General features: G+C 46.5%; 2 protein-coding genes across 4 annotated transcripts in view; both read right to left on the reverse strand.

The window, feature by feature from the left end:
• Positions 1 to 83: 83 nt before the first annotated feature.
• Positions 84 to 6,313, reverse strand: TMEM120A (transmembrane protein 120A). The gene is made up of 12 exons (XM_074264123.1): positions 6,132 to 6,313; positions 3,562 to 3,680; positions 2,995 to 3,111; positions 2,705 to 2,764; positions 2,311 to 2,406; positions 2,089 to 2,178; positions 1,794 to 1,859; positions 1,486 to 1,547; positions 1,141 to 1,233; positions 957 to 1,021; positions 705 to 773; positions 84 to 618 (listed from the first exon to the last, which is right to left on the reverse strand). The coding sequence occupies exons 1-12, from the start codon at positions 6,210 to 6,212 to the stop codon at positions 508 to 510; spliced, it is 1,029 nt and encodes a 342-aa protein (XP_074120224.1). The 5' UTR covers positions 6,213 to 6,313; the 3' UTR covers positions 84 to 507.
• A 5,885-nt stretch (positions 6,314 to 12,198) lies between these two features.
• Positions 12,199 to 27,295, reverse strand: part of STYXL1 (serine/threonine/tyrosine interacting like 1) — a 48,802-nt gene continuing 33,705 nt past the window's right edge. For all 3 annotated transcript variants that reach the window (XM_074264127.1, XM_074264126.1, XM_074264128.1), the window contains exons 7-9: positions 25,002 to 25,099; positions 19,615 to 19,727; positions 12,199 to 12,381 (exon numbers count right to left, since the gene is read on the reverse strand). In XM_074264127.1, coding sequence (XP_074120228.1) covers positions 12,250 to 12,381; positions 19,615 to 19,727; positions 25,002 to 25,099 — 343 coding nt within the window. In that variant the 3' untranslated portion in view covers positions 12,199 to 12,249. The remainder of the gene's footprint in view (positions 12,382 to 19,614; positions 19,728 to 25,001; positions 25,100 to 27,295) is intronic.

The following is a 27,295-nucleotide window of genomic DNA, read 5'->3' on the forward strand; positions in this document are numbered from 1 at the left end:
GGTGTGACCACCAGCAGCTCTGGGCAATGCTTTCACAGAACTGCCCTTGGGGCCAGTAAGAAAAGGCTTCCACTCCAGCCACCTCCGGCCCCCACCAATCCCTTTATTATGGCCACGCTTCTCACTGCCATAGCTTCAGCACCGAGGCTCACAAAGGGCCTGAGGGTATGAGGTGGGGGGCCCGGAACAAGAGGAACCGGGGGGAATGGGAGGATTTTTCCTTGGACCCCACAAGTGCAGGGTTCACTTAGGGAGTGGGAGCTGGCTTCGGGCAGAGGATCCCAGTTCAGGTAGGGTACCTGCCCTTACCCAACAATCCATCGTCCCTGTGGCCCACTGGCTTGGGCAGGTGACTGACTGGGGGTGGGATGGAGGAGGGACAGCTCCTGGGGCTCAGCCAGTCACCGATTTTTCTGGGCAAGGAGAGAAAGTGGCGGCTGCCATGGTCTCAGCTCAAGGCAAGGCTGAGGGATCGGGGCAGAGCTCGTCCCGCGCCTGGCCCCGGCATCAGTCCTTCTTGTTTCCGTGTTGGCTGTGGAATTTCTGGTGAACCACCCTGAGAGTAGTGAAGAAGTTACCGAGGAAGAGGAACAGGAAAGGGAGGCCACACATGAGCACCTGGAGGGAAAAGGGCAGGATGGCAGATGTCAGCCCTCTCACTGGGCACCGAGGTGGTCTTCCCTGCCTCCCTGGGCAGCACTCACCTGCCACTCCTTACACTGGGGCTCCCGGGCCAGCTGGAACAGGGTCACCGCGTTAAACAGTTGCCAAAACTAAAGGATAAAACGAATTTGAGGCTCATGGCAGGGCTGGGCCTGATCCCAGGAAGAAGCCTTGGCCAGGGCTGCCCCTCAAAAGGGGTCCTGGCTGTCCGGGGGGTGTCCTGGATTTTCCCAGCTTTGGGCCTAGCATTAGGGGCACCAGGGAGCAGGAGAGTAAGGGGCCTGCAAACTCACGTGGCCAAAGAAGAGGAAGGGGAGAAGGAAGGTGAGACCCCTCCACATCCAGGACTGGAAGCCCTCTGGCAGAAGGAGCAAAGGAAAGGAGAGCCAGCATTAGGAGCAGAGTCCCAGGGTGAAGGTTGCTGGGAGCCAGAGCTCTCCCCGCCCCTTCCCGGGACGAAGGAGAGGCTCCACTCACCCACAGTGAGGTCCATGTTGTGCCTCTCGCCCAGGGCCCGCAGGCGGTACAGGCAGCCGCTCTGGTAGTAGTATTGGAGGAACTGTACAAAGCCTGCCGGAGAAGGCCGAGGGAGGCCCTGTTAAGGAGGCCCTTCCAGAGGAGAGCCAGAGATGGGGGAAGGCTCCTTTTCTGAGCCCTTTCCCACTTAGGAGGGCCAAGGGTCATTACCCTTCACCCCAGCCCCAGGCCTCCCTCAACACCCCAAGGAGCAAGTGGTAAGGCAATCCCCAAGGCCATCCCAGAGGTGGTGATAAGGGGCAGGGAAGGCCTTTGCTGGAAGTGGATCCACAATCTGAGACTCACTCTGGTACATAGAAAAGGACAAGAACTGGTTTCGAAACTTCTGGTACATGAGTCCATCAGGCCTGGGGACAGGAAGAGAAGCTGTGAGGAGGAGTCTCCCCTTCCTCTTCCTGTGACCCCAGGTTCAGGGTGTGAGTGCCGGGACCCGGGGCTGCAGCTCACCCCCTCTTCTCTTCACCCGTCTCTTTCTATAAAACGTGAGCTCCAGATGAGAGGCCCCAGAACTCCCCACTGGCTGACACCTGTGGCTGAGAGCATCTGTGTGGGCTCCGGGGGAGGCGAGGATGGAGCTGAGAAATGGGGCTCACCATGTCAGCATGACTCCAGACAGGAACGTAGAGATGTAATGATGAAACACCCACCAGCCTTTGATCCTGAGACAGGGGAGAGGGAGGGCTCTACTTCCCTTCCCAGAAGCCTTCCTGCCCCTCCACCTCCCCCACCCTTCCAGCTGCTCCTGGTGACAGGGCAGGATCATTCCCACTCCCACCCTCCTCATAAAGGGATTCCACTGAGGGCATGGGAGGAAAGGAAGTTGTACACACACTGCCCCCCCCCCCAGGGGAGACGGGCCAGGCCACAGGTGTGTTTGGGGGAGCTCACCGGGACCCATTGTTGATGAGGATGCTTTCCCGGATGGTCAGCGTGCAGTAGTACCATACCAACAGGAAGTTGAAAGTTGCATCTGTCACCCTGAGGATGACAAAGAGGAACTGCAACTTGGGGCAGTGGGGACAGGAGTGGGAACCTGGGAGCAGGAGTTCCCCGGCCCCACCCATCAGCCCCAGAAGTTTTCAGTCCGCCCAGTGCCGTCCAAGGGCCCACCTGGAATTGAGGAGGAAGCGGCAGGTGAAGGAGATGATGATGAGGATGATGGTGAGATAAAGCTTGAACTTCTCATATTCGTCCTTGTAGGCAAACCTGCGGGCAGGAGGTCAGGCCACACTCCCTGAGTCTCACACCAGGCTGAGCCCCCCATCGGGGGGTGGCCCCGGGGATGGGCTGGGACGCCTGGATGCCCTCCCAAGCCTGTGCTGCTCAGTTGGAGCTGGAAAGAGCATCATTTCACATGGGGGACATGGAGACCCAGAAAGGGTGAGGGGTTTGCTCAGCCACTAGGTGGGAGCAGCAGAACCGGACCCCAAGGCCAGCTACCGAGGGGGCTAGGGAGCGGGGGCAGGGAAGGGGAGGAGAGGCACCCGGGGCTGGGAAAGATTACTTAGCCTGCTTGCTGAGGAGGGTGACGTTGACGCTTCCCAGGACGAGACTCAGGTAGATCCTGGAGGGAGAGACGAGGAGGAGTGGGGTGAGGAGGCCCTGGTCATGTCCTCCAACCCTAGGGCCCTTCAGGACATGGGAGCCATCCTCTTCCCTCCCCTCTGGCGGCCCAGCCCTGAGTCTGGATGAAGAGGGTTCCAAGAAACCCCCCTCATCCCCAGCAGCCGGCTGAGCCCAGAGCGGCCCACACTATGGAGGAGCCGCTTGTCTGGCACCGGCCCGTCTCCTCACCCATTTTTCTTGGGCAAATAAGCCTCCATGTCAAAGAAGATCCCCTGACGCTCTTTGATAAGGTTCTCAATCTCTTGCAGCATCTCCTCCTTGTCGGATGGAATGGAGGCTTTGCATCTGCAGGGCATGGTGGGAAAAGAGGGACTGGCCCAGCTGCCGGAGAAGCTCTGGCCATCCCAGGGCCTGGAAAGGCAGGAGCTTTACCTCAGCACTCCACCCTACCCCAGCCCAAAGGGCTGCTGCTGCTACAGCAGAACACCCCAACCAGCTCAGGACCTCCAAGCTGGCTTCAGGTTTCTCAAGGCGCTGGACGTCACTTAGCCCTCTCTGTTCTGGGCCAACATTTCCTATTTTACAGATGAGCAAACAGCCAGGTCAGGCTGCCTAGCCTTGCCCAGCCACAGCTGGTTCTTTGTGCCTGCCCTGGCCCGGCCTGGCCTTAGGAAGGCCAATTCTGGAGCCCCAGAGGCCCCTGGCCCTCCCAAGGGCTGGCGGCCGCAGGTTCCATTGCTCTCCCTCTCCCCATGGATCAGTGGGCTGGTGACCCCCAATACCCCCAGCACGTACTTCTTCAGGGTCAAGGCTAACTCTTTGAGCTTCTTCTTCTGCCGGGCAATGGAGGTAGAGCAGCTACTCTGCAGCTTGGTCAAGGCCTCAAGCTGCAGGCGGTACTCTCGGTGGGTCTCCTGCGGGCAAGGGAGAAGCCATGATGAGGCTCGGGGACCACGGGTGAGGTGAAAGGGGAAGGTTCCCGAAGGACCCTCCTGAACCAGGGGCGGAGGGCTGCAGACATCTGGTGCCCAGAAGGATCACATCAAGCCACAACCATCCTGGCTAAGCTGCTTTAGATGGGCGGGCCCCAAGGTGGTTCCCATGCCCACTGTGGAGCATCAAGCAACATCCCCTTTGGCCACCAGAGGGAGGAGGTGCTGCTGGAGGAGAAGGTGGCCTTCCAGGGTAGGGGAAAAGGAGCCTGAGCCTCCAGAAACATGGAGGCTCCCCAGTTTGGGTGACGGCTTTCGCTGGCCCACCATCGCCATGCTGACCGTTCACCAATGCCAGTAATGGAGAAACTCTTCCAGGAGTCCCAGCCCGCGGGCAAAGGGCCCTTGGCCCTTTTTGAGTGAGAGGAGTCCCCGTGGCCATTTCACTGAACTCAGGAGCACAGACTTCTCCCGCCACTTCCTTGGGGGGGGGGGGGGCGCACTGGAAACCCGGGCAAGCACAAAACAAGGGATCTCAGGGCGGGCAGAAGGGGGCATCCCCCCATGGATGGCAGCAGCCCACTGACCCACGGGGCACCTCTCCCCTTCCAGATGGTGTAAACACAAATCTCTGCCCCTTGTCTGGCCTCCTGCATCTCAAATCTGTCTGTGCTGAGTAACATGGAAACCAGCCCATTGGCCAAGAGGGCCACCTCCTCCAAGGAGACAGCTCCTCCCATTGGCCGGGCGATCCAGGGATCCAGAGGAAGCCATCCCGGTGTGCCTCCTGTCACTGAGCTAGAGTCCCTGCCAGCCTCCCAGCAGCGGGGATACCCCTGCCTATTCTGCCCCAAGTTTGAAAGAGCTAATGATTTCAGGGCAGACAAGTTGGGGGAGGGGCGGGCAGGGGGCGTGTCTTCTGTCAACACAACCAGGGGTTGTGGATGAAAAAGAAGCTTCTTCCTTTAGGTGCCCCTCCAGTGCCCAGTGGGCCTTCCCCTACCATGGCGAGTGAGAGGGCCGGTGCCAGCTAGGCCACGAGGAGCGCCGATGGCGGCTTTCGGCCCGTGGCCTCCCCTCCCACCACTTCTAGGGCCCCGGTGCCCTGGCTTTTAGGGAATGGGGGGAGCTGGGGCAGGACGGACAGCTGGGGAAGCAAGCTTTCGGGCTCTTCTGCAGCGCTCCCGGCCCTTGGGGCCAAGCTGGCCAACCTTCGGTCCTCGGGCCACATCGGAGGCTGAGCCCCGGCGTACCCTGGGCACGGGCCCTGGGTGACCTTCACCCAATTTCCTGCCGCGGGGCCCTTTGCCCTTGGAGGTGGGACTCAGAAGAGACTCTCGGTTCCTGGGATTGGGAAATGGGCAGTGTGAGGAAACTCTCTTGGGTGCCGGGGTAGCGGACCCGACAAAACCAGCCCTCCATTGGAGAGCCTCCATGTCTCTGCGTCCAGCCACACCCAAATGCAAGTGGGTACATCGCGGGCAGGGGTCAGGACGGAAACTCGGGGCAAGGAGCACTCAGGGAGCGCCGGGGAGGGGGGCGCTGCGCCCGCAGCTGGCGGGAGGCTCTCCGGTGGGCGGCTGGCAGCGGGGGTAAGGCACTGGCGAGGGGACAGCCGGATGGCCGGGGGCCCTCGAGGCCGCCTCCCCGGGTTTCTGGCCCCGTGCCAGGGCTGTGGAGCTGGCCAATGGCTACTTGGCGCGGCGCCCGGTAGTGGGTCAGGAAGGACGCGCGGGGAAGGTTAGCTCGCAGCCCGGGCCATCCAAGTGTGTCAGAAACCAAGTTTCCGAGGAGGGCGGAGGAGGTGGCGACCCAGCCGGCGTCCCAGCGAAGAGCCACAACTTGGAAATCTCCCCGGGGCCCCAGCCGGCCTGGGGGGGGCTGAGGGACAAGCCTGGCCCGCCCCGAGGGGCGCCCCCCGCCGTGCTGCCCAAGGAGCGCCTGCGTGCGCGCGGGAGGGGGGCCGCAACTAACTACAAAGGCCGGAAAGGTAGGGGGGGAGGGGGGCGCAGCAGGAACTCCGGACTCCCCCGCGGGCACAGAGCCGCCGAGGAGTTGGTCGGAGCTCTCGGCTTCGCTCCCAGGTGACCTTGGGCAGGTGCCCCCTCCCCGGGCCTCAGTTTCCTCCTCCGTCACGTGCGATGGTCCCGCCAGCCGTGGCTCTCGGGGTCCGTCACCCCACATACTGGGGCGTTCCCAGCCGGACGGGCGGGGAGCCGGGCAGGGACCTCGGCGGCCCGCGCTCCCCCTCACTCCCCCCGGGCTCCCTCCCTCCACGCGGCAGCTCCCCCTCTTGTGCGCCCGGCCGGCGGAAGCCCGCGGGCAGCTGCGGAGGGTCCCGACCCCCGGGACGGACAGCCCGCGCCGCCCAATCGCGGCCCGCACCTGCCCGGTTCTGCCAATCGGCTGCAGGGGCGGGCCCCGACCACTCACCTGGATGCTCTGGAAGTCCTGCTGCAGTTCGTCCCAGTCCCGCAGGCAGGCGCTCACCGAGGGGGCGGGGGGCCCCTCCATGACGGCCCCGCCGCTCCCCGCGCCCGCTGAGCCCCGCGCCCCTCGCCCTCTTCTCCAGCCGCCGCTCCCGCTCCCGCCGCCGGCGCCGCCGCCGTCCCCGCCGTCCACTTCCGGGGTCCGCCGCCGCCGCCGCTGGCCAATGGGAGGGGGCGGGGCCTCGAGCCCGGAGGCCCCGCCCCCGCCGCCTGGGCCAATCCGGGCCCGGGTCCGGGGAGGCGGGGCGCACGTGCAGGCCCGCCCCTGCCCCCGCCCGCCGGCGGCGGAGCCTGCAGGGATGCTTTCCTGGGGCTGAGCCTGAGGAGGAGGGAAGTGCCCGGCCTGGACTAATCCCCTGCTCCCCTCGGACCCAAACCCTGCAGCGGACCCCGCCCACGCGCCTCCTGCGCACGCGACCTGGACCCCAGCCCAAGCAAGCGGGGAGGCGGGGTTCCCGCCCCGGCCGGACTCACCTGCCGCGGCCGGTGCCGCTCTCGAAGCCTCGGCGGCTCACCCGGGAAGGGCAGCCGGGAAGACCACGCGGGACCCCGGTGGGGACCCCGGGCAGCTCACCTAACGCCTCTCTGCCTCAGTTTCTATCTGTGAAATGGGGGTGATAGCCCCTACCTCCCAAGGGCGTTTGGAGGTTAAAACCAGGATGCTTGTAGAGTGCTCCAACAACTGTGCAGAGCTTGTTCCCTCCGCGCCCCCACGCCCCGGAAGGGCAAGTGCCGTCATCTTCCTCGGCCTCTCTCCTGGAGCAGCAGTAGCCCCGCCGGGCCTCCCCGTTCCACCCGTCCTCCATCAAACCAGGCTCCTCCGCGGTCTCTGACCACGCCGGCGCCCCCATCCCCCAGCCTCCCAGCATCAATGAGAACACTCCCGCCGGCCTTCGGGCCCCTCGCTGCCCTTGGTCTCCTCTCCAATCCAATCTCGGTTTTTCTGGCTTCCTTCAAATCCCAGCTAAAGTCCCCCTTCTACAAGAACGCCCCACTCCCCTTAATTCTAGCACTTTCTCTCATCAGCTCCGATTTACCTGGTCTAGAGCCTGTCTGGGCCGCTAGGTGGTGAGGCGGTCAGAAAGACTCATCCTCCCGAGTTCCAGATGTTTCCTAGTTGTGTGACCTTGGGCAAGTCACTTAGCTCTGCCTCAGTTTCCTCATCTGTGAAATGGATGGATGGAGCATGAACCGCAGGCAAACCTCTCTGCTGTCTCGCCGAGAACACCTCACGTGGGCTCACGAGAGAGCTGGATGAGGCTGAAAGAACTCAATAAAGGCGTTGGGACAGAGGAGGTGCTGCGCTGTTTCCTATTTGACTAGCGGCCTTCCCTTTCCTTTGGTCATAAGGAGCGATAGGACCGGCAGTGAATGGATTAAACTCAGGAAACGTTGGATGTGACTGAGAAAACAGCTTCGCTGGGGTGAGCCCGGGAGAACAGCAGCTGTCTTCTGCCCATCTCTATCTCTAGCAGTTTAACTTGGCGTCTGGCACAGGACGTGCTCAACAAGTAAATGTTTGTTGATTTCACTAGACTCCATCTTGCCTTAACAGGTCCTGAGACTCCGCCCATCACAGAGTGAATGGGTCTTGAAATCGAGTCTTAGGGTTCCTTCTGTCTCCCCTCCCTGGGGGAAACCAGAATAGTGGAAGACTTCCATAGGTCCTTCTAAGTCCTTGAAGCCCTCCTCGATTCCTTCCCAACTTTCTGAGTCTGTATCTAAAATTGGAGGCTTATGTTAGCTCTCATAGAAACAATTTATCAGAATGGGTTTGGCTTCCACTTGTAGGGGCTTCCCAACCTGCTCTCAAAGTGTGGAGACCGTGTTAGCTCCCTGGATACCTTAGAATCAGAGGGATCAGGATAGGCAAAAGTCCTTGGTCTTTGTTCTTGGTCCTTAGCGGAGAAGTCAGAATCTCCTCGACCTCACCTCTTTCTTCCGCCCAGAAGTGCCTGGCTAGTCTCACTCCATCCCCTTGTCCCTCCTCTCCGCATACACCAAACGGTTGGGCCAGCACAGGATAGTGGGAAGGGCCATTTTCCAAGCATATTCTTATATTGTCCAATCGGTAATTAGCCTCAAGTGCTCAATTATCCGACTTCAGTGCATTAACTCAAGAGTTTCAGCCCTTTACACCAAAGAGAAGTCAAAAGTAAATGATCACATCTTCCCCCCATAATGTTTTAATAGTTTATTTTTCAAAATACAAAGTTTCCAACATCCATCCTTGCAAAACTTTGTGTTCCAAATTTGTCTCCCTCCTTCCCCACCTTCCCTCTCCCCTAGATAGCAATTAATCCGATCTAAATTACACATGTGCAATTCTTCTAAACACATTTCCACGTACATCATGCTGCACAAGAAAAATCAGATCAAAAGGGGAAATAAGAACAAGCAAACAACAAAAAAGGTGAAAATACTATGTTGTGATCCACATTCAGTCTTCATAGTCCTCTTTTTCCATCACAAGTCTACTGGAATTGCTTTGAATCACTTCATTGTTGAGAAGAGCCAAGATCATCACATTTTATTGTGGCTGTGTACGAGGTTCTACTTAGCATCAGCTCGTGTCTTTCCAGGATTTTTGGAAATCAACCTGCTTATTTCATAGAAAATACTATTCCATCACATTCATGTACTATAATTTAGCCATTCCCCAACTGATGGGCATCTACTCAGTTTCCAGTTCCTTGCTACTATAAAAAGGGCTGTTACATTTTTTTCACTTGTATCATATCTTTTTAAATATTGTTTTTGTTGCATTTTAAAATCCAACTATCTTCCTACCCATCCTACTAGAGACCACCAAAACACATACACACACACACACACATACACACACACATGCATGTGTATATGTATAAAACCATATTATTTCCATTTATCAGTTCTTTTAGAGGTGGATAGTATTTTCCTTCATAAGTCATTTACAATTCTTCTGCAAATAATATTGCTGTTATTGCATACAATATTCTCTTGGTATTGTTCATTTCACTTTTCATTATTTTATACACCTTTCTCTAAAATCACCCAGCTCATTTCTTTTTTTTTTTATTGAAAACAAAGTCACTTTATTATAAAATTTTTGACATTATATATGCATGAGTAATTTTTTTATAACATTATCCCTTGTATTCATTTTTCCAAATTTTCCCCTCTCCCTCTATTCCCTCCCCTAGATGACAGGCAATCCTATACATTTTACATGTGTTACAGTGTAACCTAGATACAACATATGTAAATCCAATTTTCTTGTTGCACGTTAAGTATTAGATTACGAAGGTATAAGTAACCTGGGTAGATAGACAGTCCAGCTCATTTCTTACAGTGAAATAGTATTCCATCACAATCCTATATCCAATCTTATTCAGCCATTCCCCAAATGCTGGGCATTCCCTCCATTTCCAATTCTTTGCCACCACAAAGAGAGCTCCTATATTTTAGAACATACAACAAAGTTCCTTTTCCTTTTTCCATAATCCTCTTGGGAAACAGCCCTTACAGTGGTATTGGTGGGTCAAAGGGTATAGGCAGTTTTATAACTCTTTGGGCTTATTTCCAGATTACTCTCCAAAATGCTGCATCAAGTTCACAGTGTCACTAGCATACTTAGAGCTGAAGGACTGAACAGACCAGTGCCACTAGAGCAAATGTCTCACTCTTTGCTTGGTCACCCTCATCAGCCAGAGCTTTTCCACTCTGGAACCTCAAGGCTCCTTTCTTTCACTGATGAGTTCTCATCAACGGCTCTTAGGTCTTTTGTTTCCAATTCTCCAGACTCCATCACTATGTCCCACCTTCCAGCCCTCCTTGGAGAACAGAAATTATCTTTTTGCTTGTATTTGTAGCCCTAGAGTTTAGCACACTGCCCAACAAGCAAAAGCTTGTGGACTTGATTCTTTCTCCCCTTTCTATCCTTTCTCTGGGGACAGACCCACCCACAAACCTTTCTAGGGACAGAGGAGTGCCACCAAACGTTGTCTAAAGCAGGTGTTTTTAACATGGAGGTTCATGAATTAAAAAAAAAAATTTGATCACTATTTCAACATAATAGGCATCCTTTATAATCCTATTTTTATTTTACTCATTTAAAAACATCTGAGACAGGGTCTACAGACTTCACCAGAGGGCCTGGGGCCCCCCCAAAAGGTAAAGAATTCCTCAAGGTTAATGGGAGTAAAACCCTGCTGACCACAAGCAGCGCATACCCTCTGGTTTTGGGCCATTTTGCCACATGCATGTAACAGCTTGTCTTGGGGTCCCTGCCTGCTTGCCCCAAGAGGAAACCTGGAGGCCCCCAAGAGTCCTAATCTTCTCTGCATCTCTTCCAATCAGAAGATGCATTCCAGAAGCCATAAAGGAATATGGTCTCCAAATGTGCATGTCGGGTTCCTTTCGGAAGTTGACTTTTATGAGGGATTCCTGTGCTCTCCCCATCCCTCCCCATCTCCACCTCCACACATCCATCTCTGATACCCGAGATCTGGGAAGTACAGAAAGGCCTTAATTGTACAACAGCTAGTGGCTGCTTCAGTAAGTTTATTTTGAATGGATCTACGATTCATTATAGGGAACTCTCAGTGGACAAACTCTCATATAATTCAGTGACTGCTTTGCAGCATACAGTCTTAGAGAATTGCTTGCCCTGAAAGGTCACTGTGACTCGTCCACAGTCATTCAGCCAGTGTAAGCCAAAGGCAGGGCTTGTCTCTTCCCACTGCTCCTCTGTCCCTCAGATAAGGTCTTAAATATCCTAAATTCTCTATGTTTTGGATTATCACTGTTTCTTCTGAGAGGCAGATTTGTAGGGTCGAAAGAATGCCAGACATGCAGTCAGGAATGACCTGGCTATGACCGTTGTCACCGTCTTTACCTTTTCCTTTTCAGTTTCCTCATAAAATGGGATATTCTCTGTGCCGATCTTCTCTGAGGTTATTTCATAAAATTTTGATTGCAAAAAATGTGCAGCTTAGCTCTCTTATTTACAGATGGAGACCCTTCAGCTCAGGGGATTAAGTGACTTGCCTGTAGTCCCCTGTCAAGTAGCAGAAGCCCGGTTTGAATCTAGACCCAGTAGTCTTTCCATAATACAACTGATCCCTTATATTAACCACTGGCCATCAGAGGAATCTACTATGGTCTAAAGGAACTTAAATCAAACCCTAGGAGATTATGTCGAGTTCTAACAGCTCTAGAAATGTGGGCATCTTTCTGTGAGCAGCAGAGATAACCAAGGCAGGCAGCAGGGAAAAGTGAACTGGGAATAATGAGATGCTTCTGGAGACCCCTAGCTCTGGGCTCACTGAAGGAGTGGTTCTCATTGGTCAGGATCCACAGGCAGAAGCTTGTGGTTGTCCTGAGGACTGATAACATTTGATCCCTCCTCCTCCTCCCTCTCCTATTTGGAATCTGGGTAATCATTGAGGCTTCAAAGCTTGGGAGATTCAGAAATGGTTGGATTTTGGTTGGTGGAGAGCACTCTTGGAAGAATATTTGTTTTTCCAAATCCAATCTCCCCCACTCCAACTCCAAAGTTCCAAATCACTGCTGAAACTCTTGGGTCAGCCTTGGGCTGTGCTGGGTCCCATAGGTCAGGAAGCTTCAGGATCCTTGGAGCTTCATTGATGCATGGGATAAGCTGCGTGTGCCCTGGTGTATCCCTTCAGTGCAAGGAACTAAAGGGTATCCACCTAATTGTTATGAAAGTATAAATTTTGACTTTGGCTCGGTCGGGGGTGGGGTGGGGGTGGGACTGAGGGACAGGACACCTTTTCAGTCAGGTTGGAGAGCCATTTTCAGATGTGTTCTAGTTGGGCCAAGGATGCAAATACATGAAGATTCACATCATAAGACTGGGAAATGGAAGCGATCTGAGAGATCATCTGATCCTAACCACTGCTTGGAAGCCAAAACCACTTGGAAATTCTGGAATCCAAGGATGAGGAGGTAAACCACAAGCATCCCCTCCCTCCGTCCTGGCCCAAGCTGGTCAAAGAGTGGACCTCAGCTGAAGTGAAGAAATAGAAGGCTTTGTTTTTCTGGGAAGCTTCGGGGAAGGGTCAGTAAAGAGGATCCGAAATGTCAGTGACAGGAGCTCCATGGATCACTTTCTCCCATTCCACCAGCTGCTTCACAAAGCCTCTGTTAGGTCGAATGTTGTTTTTACAGTTCTGCACATGAATCCAGGCTCTCTGCAAATACAGGAAGAAGAAAGCCAAGTTTTTATCAAGAGGGTGGAGCAGCTTGTGATAATATCCTCCTCTGTTAGAACCAGTGAGATAATATTCCCTGCTAATATTTGTTTTCAATCTTTCGCTTTTTATTCAATTAACAAGCATTTATTTCCTTTCCCTCTCAAATTCCTTCCCCTACCCCAATTTAAGAGGAAAAAAAAATCTTTGCAACAAATATACATGTGTAAACAAGGCACATCCCCACCCTGGCCATGTCTTGCTCTGCATCTTCAATCCATCACCTTTCACAAAGTGTGCAGTGTGCGCCTTCCTTGGTCACCTGGAATCACAGATGGCCGTTACATTGGCCAGAGTTCTTTCAAGGGCTTTATTGTCTTCCTGATGTTGTTATCGCATAACTTGTTCTGCTAGCTCTGCTCACTTCACTCAGCAGCAATCATTTGTTGACTGCTGCTTTTTTTTTTAACATCTTGTTGCTCGAGTTCAGAGTTCATGCAGATGTCACCCACGAAAGGCATTTTGATTCCATCCTTGGATCTTAAGGAGTTCCATCCAAGAACAAATCATTTTGACTTCCATTTGACAAACCCCAGTGGTATGACGTGCTTGGGAAAGGCCTTTGTGAATTAAGGGCTGGTTTTTTGTTTTTTTTTTTTCCCCAAAAGGTATTTCTTTTGGAAAAGTCTTTCTTTCTGGAAAAGCATTTTCTTTTGGAAAAGCCTTTTCAAAAGTAAACATGTAACCTGTTTTATTTTTTTTTTCTTCTGATAGTAGCTATCAAGCTTCTTATTCTTTTCATCTTTTTCAATAACAAATGGTCCTGGGACAAGTTGGTGTCCTGAAATTATTCTTTTATATTAAATGTTCTGTGAACTACTTTACATGCAGATACAATAAATGCTTTCTTTTTTTTTTTTTTTTTTTTTTTTTTTTGCAGTTGAATAACCATATTTGGATACAATCTCTTCCTCTGTAGGCCCATGCAAAGCATCTCTGATACAACTCCAGTAGTAACCGGAATAACAAATATAATGGGTAACCTGTTTCCATATAATTTTGACATCCTACTTTGTTGAGATTATAAAGTTCTGGTAAGGTGACATCCCTTAAAAACAATGTTCAAACTACATAGAATTCCCAATCCCTCTATTTTTGTCCGCCTGCATTTCTAATTTCCTTCACTGGTTAATCGTACACTGTTTCAAAATCCGATTCTTTTTGTGCAGCAAAATAACTGTTTGGACATTCATACATATTTTGTATTTAACATATACTTTAATATATTTAACATGTATTGATCTACCTGCCATTTGGGGAAGGGGGTGGGGAGTAGGTGGGAAAAAATTGGAACAAAAAATTTCGAACAAAATTCTGTCAATGCTGAAAAATTGCCCACACATATATTTTGTAAATAAAAAAGCAATAATAAAAAAAATAAAATTTTTTTAAAAATTTAAAAAAGAACAATATTCAAAATTTCTATGGGTCAATATAATGTACAGGCAATTATGGGCACCAGTTTGACCTATGATGAGGGTTCAGTGAGGGCAGATAGGTGGCCCAGGAAATCAGGAAGTTTATTATCTGGCCTCAGACATTTATTATATGACCCCAGGCAAGTTATTTGCCTCAGTGAGAAGGAAATAGCATCAGTGCCAAAGCTCTCTTGAAGAGTTAGACATGACCAGAAATGACTAACAACAAAACGGGTTCAGTTTCTGTACAAGTTTACTGTTTGAGTTAGCTGTTATTTTAAAATCTGTCAGTCTGTGAAAGTTAGCAGGTTTCTGATCTGATTCTTGCCACAGGTCACATCTTACTAAGTATTCTAAGTATTCCATAGGTGATAATGATAGCCTGGAGTTAAGTGTTTCTGACATTTCTTTGCAAAATTAACCTTGATCACTAAGTCTGGACTCCTTAAAGAATATTTCTTTGTAATCTCTGGTTGATGGTCTGGTGTTGTCATCCAAAGTCCCTCATTTCCAAAAAAAAAAGTCATTTGCTCCATGTTTATCAATATGTAGACATTTCCCAAGCAATGTCTCTTGAGTCCATTCTTGGAACCCAGCCATTCTACAGGCTCTATCCAGAGGTAAACCATTTTCAGTTTTCTGAGAGAAACCCTACTATTAGTCTTTTTTTTTTTTTTTCCCCCTGAGGCTGGGGTTAAGTGACTTGCCCAGGGTCACACAGCTAGGAAGTGTTAAGTGTGTGAGGTTAGATTTGAACTCAGGTCCTCCTGAATTCAAGGCTGATGCTCTATCCACCATGCCACCTAGCTGACTCCCCAATTATTAGTCTTAACTACTGTGCAGGGTTTGATGTCTGCTTATTCCAAAAATATTTCTGATTTCGATTTTTTAAAAACTGTTATTAATCTGCTTCCTTCTTTTTGATAATATTCATTTTTTTTCCCTATAGACCACTCACAGTGCAAGAACCCATGTTTCAGGAATATTGGATGGATTTTTTCTAGGCTACTTTTCAAATCTGTTATAAGCTATTTTATACTTCTGAAAATAGACAATAAGACTGCCATTGGTGAGTTCTCATTCTATAAACTTTCCATTCAGGTTTGATGATTTCAGGCTGCCAATAAATCTCTTGGATATTTAGGCTTCCATTTCCTTTATGTTCAGTTATGTGTCTATGTTATCTTTATTCATTTGGTTCAATGTGACTTCCAAATTCAAGCTCAAAGCTTTCAGTGCCTACTTTTCCTCAGCATACCTTAAGGACATTATACTGGTTGAGTCCAAATACTCTTTTGATATTGTTGGAGAAGGAATTTCCAAAAGGAAGAAGCTCTTTGGTGAAGTCTTAAAAATTGACCTTCTCTATGTCATTCAAATGATTAATAAGATGTCTGGGCTTGACTCTCTCTCTTTGATTTGGAACTCTGGCTTACTTCTATTGAAGAGTGATTTCAGGCAGAACCATAATAGGTTTTCTCTGAAGATAAGTCATGATTTATATCAATTACTTTTTTTTTTTTTCCCTGAGGTTGGGGTTAAATGACTTGTCCAGGGTCACACTTCTAGGAGGTGTTAAGTGTCTGAGACCATATTTGAACTTGGGTCCTCCTGACTTTAGGGCTGGTGCTCTATCCACTGCGCCACCTAGCTGCCCCTATCAATTACTCTTGGTGTTATTATATATTATGTATTATTATTATTATGTTGTGCTATTATGTTGTTATTATTATTAGCTTGTTTTAAATACAAACTAGTTTTCCAGTATGCATATCAAGTGCTCTTTAGTGCTATTGCCGTAATTGGATTTATTTTGCTTAATCCCAGTAAGTGGACAAGTCACAGGCATGACATGAACAAGCCATGAGTGTGAGACAGAGTCAAAGGCAGATGTTATGGCCCTTTGGGACAGCTAATTCAATACTACCAAGTAGAGAGTTTCTCTTGTTGTCACCTGGACCTAACCCCTTTTGCTCTTTAGTCAATATATGGTTCTTTTTTAAGTGTTAGAGATTTGAGGGATTAAAAACTGTATATGCTTTGCATAAAAAACACAAACATGCTAATGGCCAACACTGATCTCTAAAAGCATAGGGCTGCACCAAGACTTCTGGAACCCCCTCTGTGTTTGGGGAGCTCTCTGGTCATCTCATCTTCTGGGAATGAATGGGATGCTTTCTGTTGGTGAAGATAGTCATTTGCTAGTCAATCAGAGATTGCTGTCATGTACATGAGCCATAGCCCCAGATCTCTCCTGCCCTTTACCCCATTGCAGGAGAGCAGAACACCTGGAGTTTGTCAATTCCCTTCACATGATTTCTGTTGATCATTTGATAATGTTTTGTGGTATTGAGTTCTTGGGACCATTTGGAAATTAGAAATGCTTTCCCTACTCCTTCTTGGGGAGGAGGGGAAGGAATCTCTCTACATTTACTGTAGGAAAAGTTTTTCACTTAATATTGGATTATTTATCCTAGCTTTGACTCCTTGTATCACCTTAACTTTTTTTTCTTTCTATTTCTAATTTAAAAAATACAGAATTTCTGTTATACTTTTATTTTCCAAGATCCATTTTGTAGATTACTTTCATGTTACCTGATTTGGGCAGTACCGCCTTCATGTTTTCTACCACATGTATGAATTACATATGTGAACATATAACATATGTGAATATAATATATAGGAACCTAATTTTCCAAAGCCCATTTCCAGACCTCCAGGAGTCTCTCAAATTGCTAATGCCACAGTGCTGTTTATCTTGCCTCTACCAGCATTTCTTGATGGCATTGAATGTCCTCCTTAGCCTTATCCATAGCAATGTCTACTGCACATATACTGTTGCGCTGTCCTCAAATGTTCATATTCTTTTATGGAAAAATGCATTCACTCATGGTGACATAGGAAATTTTCATGCGATTATTCTGTTTTGGTACCTCAGATCTTTTAGTTAGATTTAATGGTTATGCTGAAGAATAGCTCTTTGAAATTCTAAGTATGCTCTTCTCCTTTTCAAAAGACACTAGTTTTGTTTTTGTCATCTGTTTGGTTTTAATATATAATTTCCAAAATTTGGATTTCCAGTGGTTTCAATTTCTGAACCTTTCCCCTCTTTAGACATCAGCAACTTCACAAATTGTCTCTTATTTCATCTACTCTAGGTTAAAGGGTAAAGTTTTTTGGTTTTTGCTTTTGCCTTATATTGGTTGATTTATTTTGTGACTTGGAGCTGAGAATATGTTGACAAAAAGCCGTAGGAAGTCCTTTTCTATAACTGTTTTGAATGTGGCTGATCTAAGAAAGTCTTTGTGTCTTTAGTCCAGTTCATGAGTCCTCATGGCTTTTCTACTGGGCAGATGAAATCATCTATATGTGTGTTACCTTCCCAAATAGAATATGCTCATTCAGAATACAACCGTATTACTTTTCTATTTGTATCCCCAAAGGTTGGCACCGTGCAACACAATAAATGCTTAATAAGAGGCTTTTCCTCCTTCCTTTCCCCTTCCTCCTCTCTCGCCTGCCCCCTTGGCATTCAGCACGGGGCACTGAAACATTGCCAGGAGGTGGAATTTTGATATTTCAGATTTTCCTGGGTCCTTTTTTTCTTGCAGTCAGAGAGACACTGAGTTGACTATCTTGTGCTAGGCTGGCGACTGAGCAGTGTCCTAAGGGGTCAGCCCACATCCCATGCTCCTCTGTTTCTTTGATTCTTGGTAACAGGCCTGGGGTGGGAGGATTCTACATGTTCCCAAGAAGTCAATACAAAGTAATCTCAAGGGAGACAGTTACTAGCCATGGGCTGAGGAGGGCAGAGTCAAAAAAGACTTCAAAGTAGCAAATCAACAGATGCTATTGTTTAATAGACAAACTTTATCCCATGATTGCCGAGACAAGGGCTCATGTTCCAATGGGTTGGACTGACATGTCTTTCCTAATGTGTGATACAGTGACTAAGATTCAGACTAAGTAGGAGGACCATGGAGTTTTTCACTGTCCAACATATAACAACTCTACGTTGAATTTGCTGATATTATATGTATAATAAAGTCAGGAATATGGGCCTGAATTGTAAAGGACAATAGCCATAATTGCTTTGTTTAGCTTTAAATTCATTTGCTTGTCAACCCAGAAAAGATCTTGGGAGGAAAGTGGGCTTTGCTCTCCTACCTTCCACAAAGTTTTTGTGGATATTTTTGACATAAACCTTTAAAATGGATTTTGGAGGCACCATCTCCCCCCCTTAAGGGCTTAAGTGGGAAGTATCAGAAATTTCCAACTCTAAGTCAGACACTTGTTTGGTTTCAAGGACTATGACTTAGCCTTCAACAGAGGTTAAAAACCATTTACATTTTTGCAGAAGGGGGCAGCTAGGTGGTACAGTGGATAGAGCACCAGCCTTGAATTCAGGAGGACCTGAGTTCAAATCTGGTCTCAGACACTTAACACTTCCTGGCTGTGTGACCCTGGGCAAGTCTCTTAACCCCAGCCTCAGGAAAAAAAAAAAATTGTGGAAGGGTACCTAGCCTAGCTTTTATTTAGTTCCCCTTTAATTGGATATGGCCTCTCACAGCTTCTATCCAAGACTAAAGAGCTAGCTTTTATTGGGGAGGGGCTTTCTAGTCAGTACATCCTAGCAGATGGAAACAGTGATAGCTGGCTACTGACCCTCAAGAGAAGATAAGAAAATGCTAACTGAGAAAAGCTCAATGACCAAGATAACAGCAAACAACCCCCTGGAGCCCTGTCCTTCAGAGATGACACACCCAGAGAGGTAATCTTGGCAAGAACTGGGGCATTAATCTGGTCAAATGTATCTTAGGCAGATATTCTTTGTATGTGCATTCTGAATGGTGATTGTGCGATACTCCCCTTGCATATATATATATATATATATATATATATATATGTTTTAAAGAAAATTTATTTAATATGATATTTACTATCTTTTGCTTGAACTAATATATCCTTTGGCTAGATGATAAAAGTAAACACATCAGAAGGACCCAAACTTTATTCATCCTGAGTGAACCTTACCCACACAGTATTGTGAACCAGGAGTTACATGAGTCTATAGTTATATAGATTTTAGCTAGTTTGGGGAAGAGAGAATTTTCCCAATCTTTTAAGTAATTTTCTTGTTCCTCTGATTTCATGAAGAAAAAGTGTTGGACTAAGATACAATAAGATCTTATATCATTTCTATCTGTGCTTGCTATGGACCTGATTGACCGGCCTGATTGGCAGAATCAACAGACTGAAGTCAGGTATATAGCAAACACAGATAAAAATGAAATAGATAATGAGATAGATGTCAACATAGGGGTATGCTGGAGCCAGCTTGTGAAGAATCAATTTAAAAATTTCAGTGTGATCAAATGCATCTGAGAAACTAGCTTGGTTCCTAGTTTTATGGATTATCTAGGCTTAGGAAAGTATTAATTATGCAGATTAAATGAAGCGTGTGCATGTATTTTTTTATTCTGAAAGCCTGATTTAAACATTTATCAGCACACCCCTGTATTGCCCTACAAACACTGCTTAAGCTCAGCATGAGATTACTGGGAGGCTCATGAGTAGGAGTTGTCCCAGTCCTAGAGGGTAATAATATAATTTGGTGGTGATCATTATCATCATTATTACATCTATTTAAGATTTGCAAAGTGCTTTAGCTCCATTATCTCTTTGAAGGTCCATAGATGCCCAGCCTGTACTCCAAGGAAATGAAGGAAGAAAAAAGCCATGTGGGTCTACATACCCTTAAGGATTCTCTATTCCGATGCATGAGATAAGCCAAAATCACTGTAGAACCTCGACTTATTCCCAAAGTAGAGAAAACGAGGATGACAGAGCCATGGCTAACATGGGCATCTGAAACAAACAAACAAAAGTTGTTAGTTGAATTTCATTCACTTTGGTTTTGCAAATTGTCCTTCCCATGTCATGTACATGTATGATTAGAGCCTGATGGGAAAATATATCTAGAGATGAAAAAAGACATCAGAAACCATCTAATTCAATCCCTTCATTTTACAGTGCAGGAAACTGAGGCCCAGTTTATCCAAGGTCACATAAGTATCAAATATCAGAGGCAGAATTGAACCACGGTCCTCCCACAGTCTTATCAGTCTCTGAGGCTATCAGCTCCAAGAGAGAATGATATCTTATCTAAACTTTGTACCTTTTTTTTTTTTTTTTTTAAGAACTTAGCATTGTATTTATTAAGCAGAGAGAGTCTTTGTTGAATGAAATGAATGGATGATCTGTGTTGATTCTGAGAAATGGCATTTCCTTTCCATCCTGAGAAATGGCCTATGAACTTTCCCCATAACGAATTCTATTGTGATTCCTCTCTGATGAGCAGATGATGTGGAGAGGAGGGGCCTACACTTGTTTAGCATCCACTTCAATGATAAGTTCAGGGGGCTGAGTGATGGGCAAAAGCTGAAAGCATGTGATACTTAAAATCTAAGCTCTGCCAGAGCTTAGGATACCCTACATGAATTTTATGAATTCAAGGTAAGTGCCGGAGGTCTGGCTAAAGACCTCTGCCTGTCAAATGGCCCTGTCTCTAGAACCTGAACACCCAAACAAGCTTTTTAGCTGAAGACCGGGAGCTTCCAGGCAAAAATAGCAAAAAAAAAAAAAAAAAAAAAAAAAAAAAAAAAAAAAGTGTAGAGCCCAGCATTGAACTGCATCTTCAGCTCCTTAAAGGTTTTGTGTTTATAGAGGGAAATTAGGAGGCTGGTTTGAGTTCAACAAGTTTGATAATCAATGAGATAATCTCAACAATCCTTGATAAAGTCCAACATCCACCCCCATTCTTTTGAAAAAGTAGGAGTCTATAGGAATGAAATATTACATGTGATTTCCTCAATGCGAGTCATCAAAGGAAACTGAAAATGAGCAGTCAAATGGATAGGAAGAGTATAAGATGATAGCCACATCACCAAAACCCAGTGAGAAGGAAACATCCAGGAAGAGTCTGTAGAGTCCGATGCAGCAGGGGTCCAGATGGATGATGCTACATCTTTTCCTCAGTTTTCTTTTTCTTGTTTGTCCCTTATATGTATTCTCTAAGCCTTGTATTAATTTCAAAATTTGCTCTTAACAAATTGGTGGTCTGGGTCCCATCAGCTGATGAGAGATGACCCTCATAGAAGTAATGAGTCATTCACATCACTTAAAATGCGATTGCATATTTTCCAGTGTGTTCATTACTATCCTTACCTATTCTCACTAAACAAAGTTGTTTTTTTTTTAATTTAATAGGGAAGAGTGTGACCGAATCCTTGATATAAATTCTTCTCTTATCCTTTGTTACAGATGAAAGTGCCTAACCTGCAATTAATTTTATAGTGGTTTTCTTTTCAAATCCCTGTCACGAGCACTGCTATACAAGATGAACACATGTCCTCCAAAAGAATATTTCTTCTTGCCTTTGGTACACAATAAAATCAACTCTAACCAATCACTTTATTTGTCTCACAAGAACCACCTATACAGATCATAGGTGTCAACTATTTACTTGGTCATTGTGGGTTATGAAAGTTGACAAAATATGTGTATGATTATTATATATCAACTATTGGTTTGGGTATCTTCTCATAACAAACGCTTGTTGGGTGAGTGAATGACTGATGAACTGCCTGTGGTGAGGAGGGAAATTGCCCACTTCTATTGATACTTCTATGAAATGAGCAAGTTTCTAGTTATTTGTGAAAATGATTTAAAACGAAAATCATCCACATCCTCCTCTTCGAATTATGTTACTTCAGGGTTTTTTGACACTGATTTTACACCAGCATTTGATACTTGAAACAAATTATATATATATATATATATATATATATATATATATATATATATATATATATTTTTTTTTTTTTTTTTTTTTTTTTTTTTTTTTTTGCTGTGGCAACTGGGGTTAAGTGACTTGCCCAGGGTCACACAGCTAGGAAGTGTTAAGTGTCTGATGTCAAATTTGAACTCAGATCCTCCTGACTTCAGGGCTGGTGCTTTATCCACTGTGCCACCAAGCTGCCCCAAAACCTAAATGACTTTACCTAAAAATGATTTCCCTGAGGGAGAAGATCTGGTACAATGATTTTATGGCCACATTGGGGTGGGAACTAAATATGTACCTTTGAACAGAACATCATTTTGGTACAATATGATGTCCTACAATTTTGTATTGTAATATAATAATAGATTTATATGTATAATATTTGTTTTACTTTTTAGTTACTTTTCCTATATTCATATATACATACATATATATATATATATACATATGTTTTTCTCTGTCTCTTATATACATTTCTGTTTGAACACATATTTCTCAAAGTACATAATTCCATTCTGTTGTGGAAACAGAAAATTAAAAACTAGTCAAGTTTGATTTAAAAAAAAACCCACTAGGATATACTATAAGATATTTAATATGTATGGGAATGCCTGCCATCTAGGGGAGGGGGTGGAGGGAAGGAGGGGAAAAACTCAGAACAGAAGAGAGTACAAGGGATAATGTTGTAAAAAAAAATGCCTATGCATATGTACTGTCAAAGAAAATGTTATAATTATAAAAATAAAAAAAATAGTGAAAAAAAAAATAAAAAAAAAACCCACCTGTGACCAGTCCTACCATTTTGATGATATTTGTTTCTGCCTTCTGGTTTATTTTATATCAAGAATGTCAGGATGAATATAACTCAGGTTCTCCAATACTATATTTACTAATATTGATATTGAATAAAGTTATCTTGCAATCTTTACATATTTTCTATACACTGTATAATTCTTTTCCAACTCTTTGCCATCATCTTTGCACAAGAAGAAAAGAACCATATTGTTTCATAGCTTAATGGGAATGGATTAGCCTATGAGAGCAAGTCTAAGTGACCTTGCGAACTTTAGAAGTACATATATGGGCTAACCCTAAAAAGGAGTTAGGAAGGAGCTATAGAATGAGCAGATCTTTTATAGTCTGACATTGTAACTTGGCTTTCTGATGCAAATTAAAACATCTCACCTCATACCCATCAGATGGGTTAATATGACAAAAAAGGAAAATGTTGGAGAGGATGTGGGAAAATTGGGACACTAATGTGCTGTGGAGTTGTAAACTGATTCAACCATTCTGGAGAGCACCTTGGAGCTATGCCCAAAGGGCAATGAAACTGTACATGGCCTGCCCTTTGATCCAGCAATACCACTACAAAGAGATCATAAAAAAGGGAAAAGGCCCTACACATGCAAAAATATTCATAGTACATCTTTTGTGGAGGCAAACTATTGGAAATTAAGAGGATGAGGCACAAGTGGGGAATGGCTCAACTAGCTATGATATATAAATGTAATGTTTTGTGCTCTAAGAAATGATGAGTGAATGGATTTCAGAAAAACCTGGAAAGACTTACATGAAATGATGCTGAGTGGAATGAGCAGAACCAGGAGATCACTGTACACAGTAACAGCAAGACTGTGCCCCGATCACCTCTGAATGACTCTGCTCTTCTCAAGAACACAGTGATTCAAGACAAGTACCAAAGCTTCAGGAAGGAAAATGCTCTCCACATCCAGAGAAAGAGTTGATGGACTCAGGATACAGAGTGAAGCAGACTTTTTTCATTTAACTTTATTCTTTTTTGTGCTTTTTTCCCTTTTGATTTGTTTCTTCTTTCAAAACTATGACCAATATGGACATGTTATGCTGATAACATGTGTTTAATCTATGTCAAATTTTCAGAAGTGGGAGGGGAGGGGAGAGAGGGAGCAAATTTTTGGAACTCAAAATCTTCTAAAAATGAGCTAAAAATTTAATTGATATGTAATTGGGGGGAAAGTAAAATACAATTTTTCTCTCTCTCTCTCTTTTTTTTGGGGCTGAGATATTTGGGGTTAAGTGACTTGCCCAAGGTCACACAGCCAGGCCATTTGAACTCAGGTCCTTCTGACTTCAGGGCTGGTGCTCTATCTACTGCACCACCCAGCTGCCCCAAGAAAATACAATTTCAAAAAAGAAAGAAAAAGATGATCTTGAGGCTGCAGAAGAGACCAAGAGAGGGAACTGTCTTCTCTCCACTCTTGTCAGCTCTATCCTGCTCCTTACATGGGGGACTGACTTCCACCAATGAGCAGAGTATCATTTCAAAGGGCTTTGGGACTTGGGTCACTTCTTGTTTTCAGTCTTACCTGACTCTTCATGAGTCTTTTAAGGTTTTCTTGGCCATTTCCTTCTCCAAGTCATTTGACTAATGAGGAAGCTGAGGTAGACGGGGTGAGGTGACTTGCCCACAGTCACACAGCTAGGAGGTATCTGAGGCTGGATTTGAACTCAGGTCTTGCTGACTCCAGGCCTGGTAGTTTAACTGCTGTTTTCCTAGCTGCTGTACATGAAATATAGCTCAGTTGTTCTCTTTTGTTTGCCCTAAGCCCCTGTGAAAGGGGGGACCCATTTAAAAGACTCTTTCTCTCTTTCCCTATGTATTTTCATTCTTTTGCCTCCTCTTGTGGTGCATTTGTGCAAGACATATGCAAAGAGCAGGAAGACAGGAGTCAACCACTTTACCTTAGAGGAAACTATTTCAGAACCAACAGCAACCCTGAAGACTCAGGGATGGGGAAGAGGGAGAGGGAGCAGGGCACCAAGGACTGGGGGGGGGTGCTCTCCAGCCTTGGGGCGGACAGGTCATGACTTTCCCTCCTCATGATTCTCTGACACTTGTCATATGGCAGGTGCTGCTCACGGACCCAGACGTGCTGCTGAACATGCTCTCGTAACACTGGCTCTGCGTCCCTGGCAAAGCACTGCCTGAATTATGGGTACCAGGTGCTCAGTGGCTACTCCCCCCTCCCGGGCCCATCACATTCAATCTATCTGATATACCTCCCTCCAGCTGCACTCCATTGAAGAGATTCCTTGATCAGTCTTTTTCCAAGAATGGGAAAAGGGAGCTTATCCATCAAGGAGAACCACTGGGGACCTAGTGAAGGGAAGCCTAGGGACACGGCCTCCGGCCTTCTGATACGCTGACACTCCTCATCTGCTGTGTCGGAGGCCACATCCACCACAGCCAGAGAGCACACTGCTCCCCTGAATGACTTCTCTCTGCTTGTGGGCCCCCCAAGCATGGCCATGCTTACCTATGAAGTGAGAGGTATGCCGGAAGTGAGACAAAAGATCCTCTTCGGGGGAGTCCGTCACTTCTATTTGAAGAAGTTTATTCTTATCGCCCTGAAAGCTAAAGTAGATACACACAGGAAGGGGGTCAGCAACTGTAAGTTCGGCCGCACTCTGGCCGCATGGGAGAGGCAGCGTGGTTTCTAGAAGAGAAAGCTGCTCTCAGAGGGAGACTGTCCTGGGCCCCAGAAGCTGCACGATGCTCTAGACTGCAGGAGGCAGGCTGCAGTGGCAGTTTTTTCTCCCTGAGTTTCCTTTGCCAATGAGATCATGGGTCCGGTCTTACTCCCCTATCCCCTCATTCCCTCCTGCCCCCATCCCCTGCAAAATGTAGATAGGATGTGGACTTCTGCTCTGGACTCTTAGCTTAGCATAGTATTTTGCACATAGTAGGCCCTTACTGAATACTGATTGATCCATTGACTCCTGTTTCTCCTCACCCATCACCACATCGCCCTGGAGAAACCTCTTGTCTGGGCCCTTTCTCCTTTCCTTCCCTGAGATCCCTAATTTAGGAAGGAGTTCAGGCACGTTCAGTCCTGTCTGACCTCTTCCTCCTTCTCCAGGGCTCTTCTCCAAGCAGCTTCCCAACTCTTCTTTATGTCTTGTCTTATGTCCTTGAGGAGAGGGACCAGTTTGGTTTTATTTGTAACTGCAACACTTAGCATATGTTTGTCTGTCTGTCTCACCATCTATCTAGCTCAGGTTCTTCAGCAATCTTGGATTCTGGACCCCTTAGGCAGGCTGGTGAAGTCTCTGGACCCCTTCTAAGAATCATCTTTTTAAATGCATAAAATATATAAGATCACACACAAAAAACCCAATTCTATTGAAATAAAGTAACCAAAATATCAAAACAACAATAACAAATTCATAGACTCCCTAAAATCTATTCATGGACTGTGGATCCCACGGCAAGAACCCCTGATCTAAGGCTGAACGGGAAGGGCTGTGTTCTCACACAGTCTAATAGAAGGGAGAGAAGATTATATGTAAGTTAAAATAATATTACAAAGAGTGTGAGAGTGCCTGAGAGAGGAACAGTCCCAAGTGTAATGGGAATTCAAAAAAGGGACATTCACATGTGTCAACAAAGAGAGGCTGCTTTTTGACTTGGGCTCTGGAGGGTCCGGATTCCAATGATTATTTCAAGGTTATTTCAATAATCACCACGAGTTTCGTGTCTGTATGGCACTGGGCTAGACATAGGGAATACAGTGAGATCTACAGGGTGATCCACAAGTCTCTGTATAGTTTTAGCTATATTTTTTTTCTGAGACAATTGAGGTTAATTGACTTATCCAGGGTCACAGAGCTACAAGTGTTATGAGGCCATATTTGAACTCAGGTCCTCCTGACTTCAGGGCTGGTGCCCTATCCACTGTGCCACCCAGCTGCCCCCTCTGAATAGTTTTAAAAGCTTTCAAATTGCACTAAGATTTTTGGGACCCTCTGAATATCCAGGCAACTATAATATCAGCTAGAAAGGGATGACTTGCTAAGAAAAATTAGCTGAGGGATCCAGAAAGACTTCCTAGAGCAAATGGGATATGAGCTGGGCAGTGAAAGGATGCCAATAGCGAGAGAAGTCAGCACATTCTACTGACAGTGGGCAACACAACGATCATAACAATAGCAACCTTTCATATAACACTGAAGAATTTGTAAAGTGCTTTATAAATATCTCATTTGTTCCTTCCAACAATCGTGGGAGACAAATGCTATTATCCCATTTTACAGATGAGGAAATTAAAGCGGGCAGTGGTTAAATGATTTGCTCAGAATCCCATAGTTAGTTAAGTGTCTGAAGCTGGATTTGAACTCAGGTTCATCTTTTATCCACTATGTTTCCTTACATGCACAAGGACAAGAAGTGAGAGAGATCAGAACAAAACTGGAGACCAGTGAGGTGTTCAGAATGGCTGAAGAGCTGAGGACATACATTCATTCAAGCTAAAAAGTTGTCAAACCACAGAGTCTCGGAGCTGGAAGAGACCTCAGTGACCAGAGCTGTTCAGGAATTTCTCTTTAACAAGAGGGTCATCCAACCTTTGCTTCCTGGGATCTAGAAGAGTCCTTGGTAGTCGATGAGTCTAACCTCTTCAGTGATAGCTGAAGAAACTGCAGCCCAGGGCCAAGAAATTACCTGCTAGGAGAAGTCAGAGCTTGTTCTCTGGCTCCACAGTTGATCTCTCTCTCTCTCCACTGAACTGTGGTGACTACAATTCAAGTCAGCTCATTCTCCTTCAATTCAAGC

Source organism: Sminthopsis crassicaudata, chromosome 4 (genome assembly GCF_048593235.1).
Source record: "Sminthopsis crassicaudata isolate SCR6 chromosome 4, ASM4859323v1, whole genome shotgun sequence".
In the NCBI taxonomy this organism is placed as follows: Eukaryota; Metazoa; Chordata; class Mammalia; order Dasyuromorphia; family Dasyuridae; genus Sminthopsis; species Sminthopsis crassicaudata.

Bases quoted from the DNA above. Each gene is read 5' to 3' on its own strand.
- TMEM120A (XM_074264123.1), bottom strand. From the start codon at position 6,212: ATGGAGGGGCCCCCCGCCCCCTCGGTGAGCGCCTGCCTGCGGGACTGG. The intron at 2,765-2,994 runs GTGAGGAGACGG...CTCTCCCTCCAG, and splicing joins TATTTGCCCAAGAAAAATGG to GATCTACCTGAGTCTCGTCC. The intron at 1,022-1,140 runs GTGAGTGGAGCC...TCCTTCTGCCAG, and splicing joins CAACATGGACCTCACTGTGG to AGGGCTTCCAGTCCTGGATG.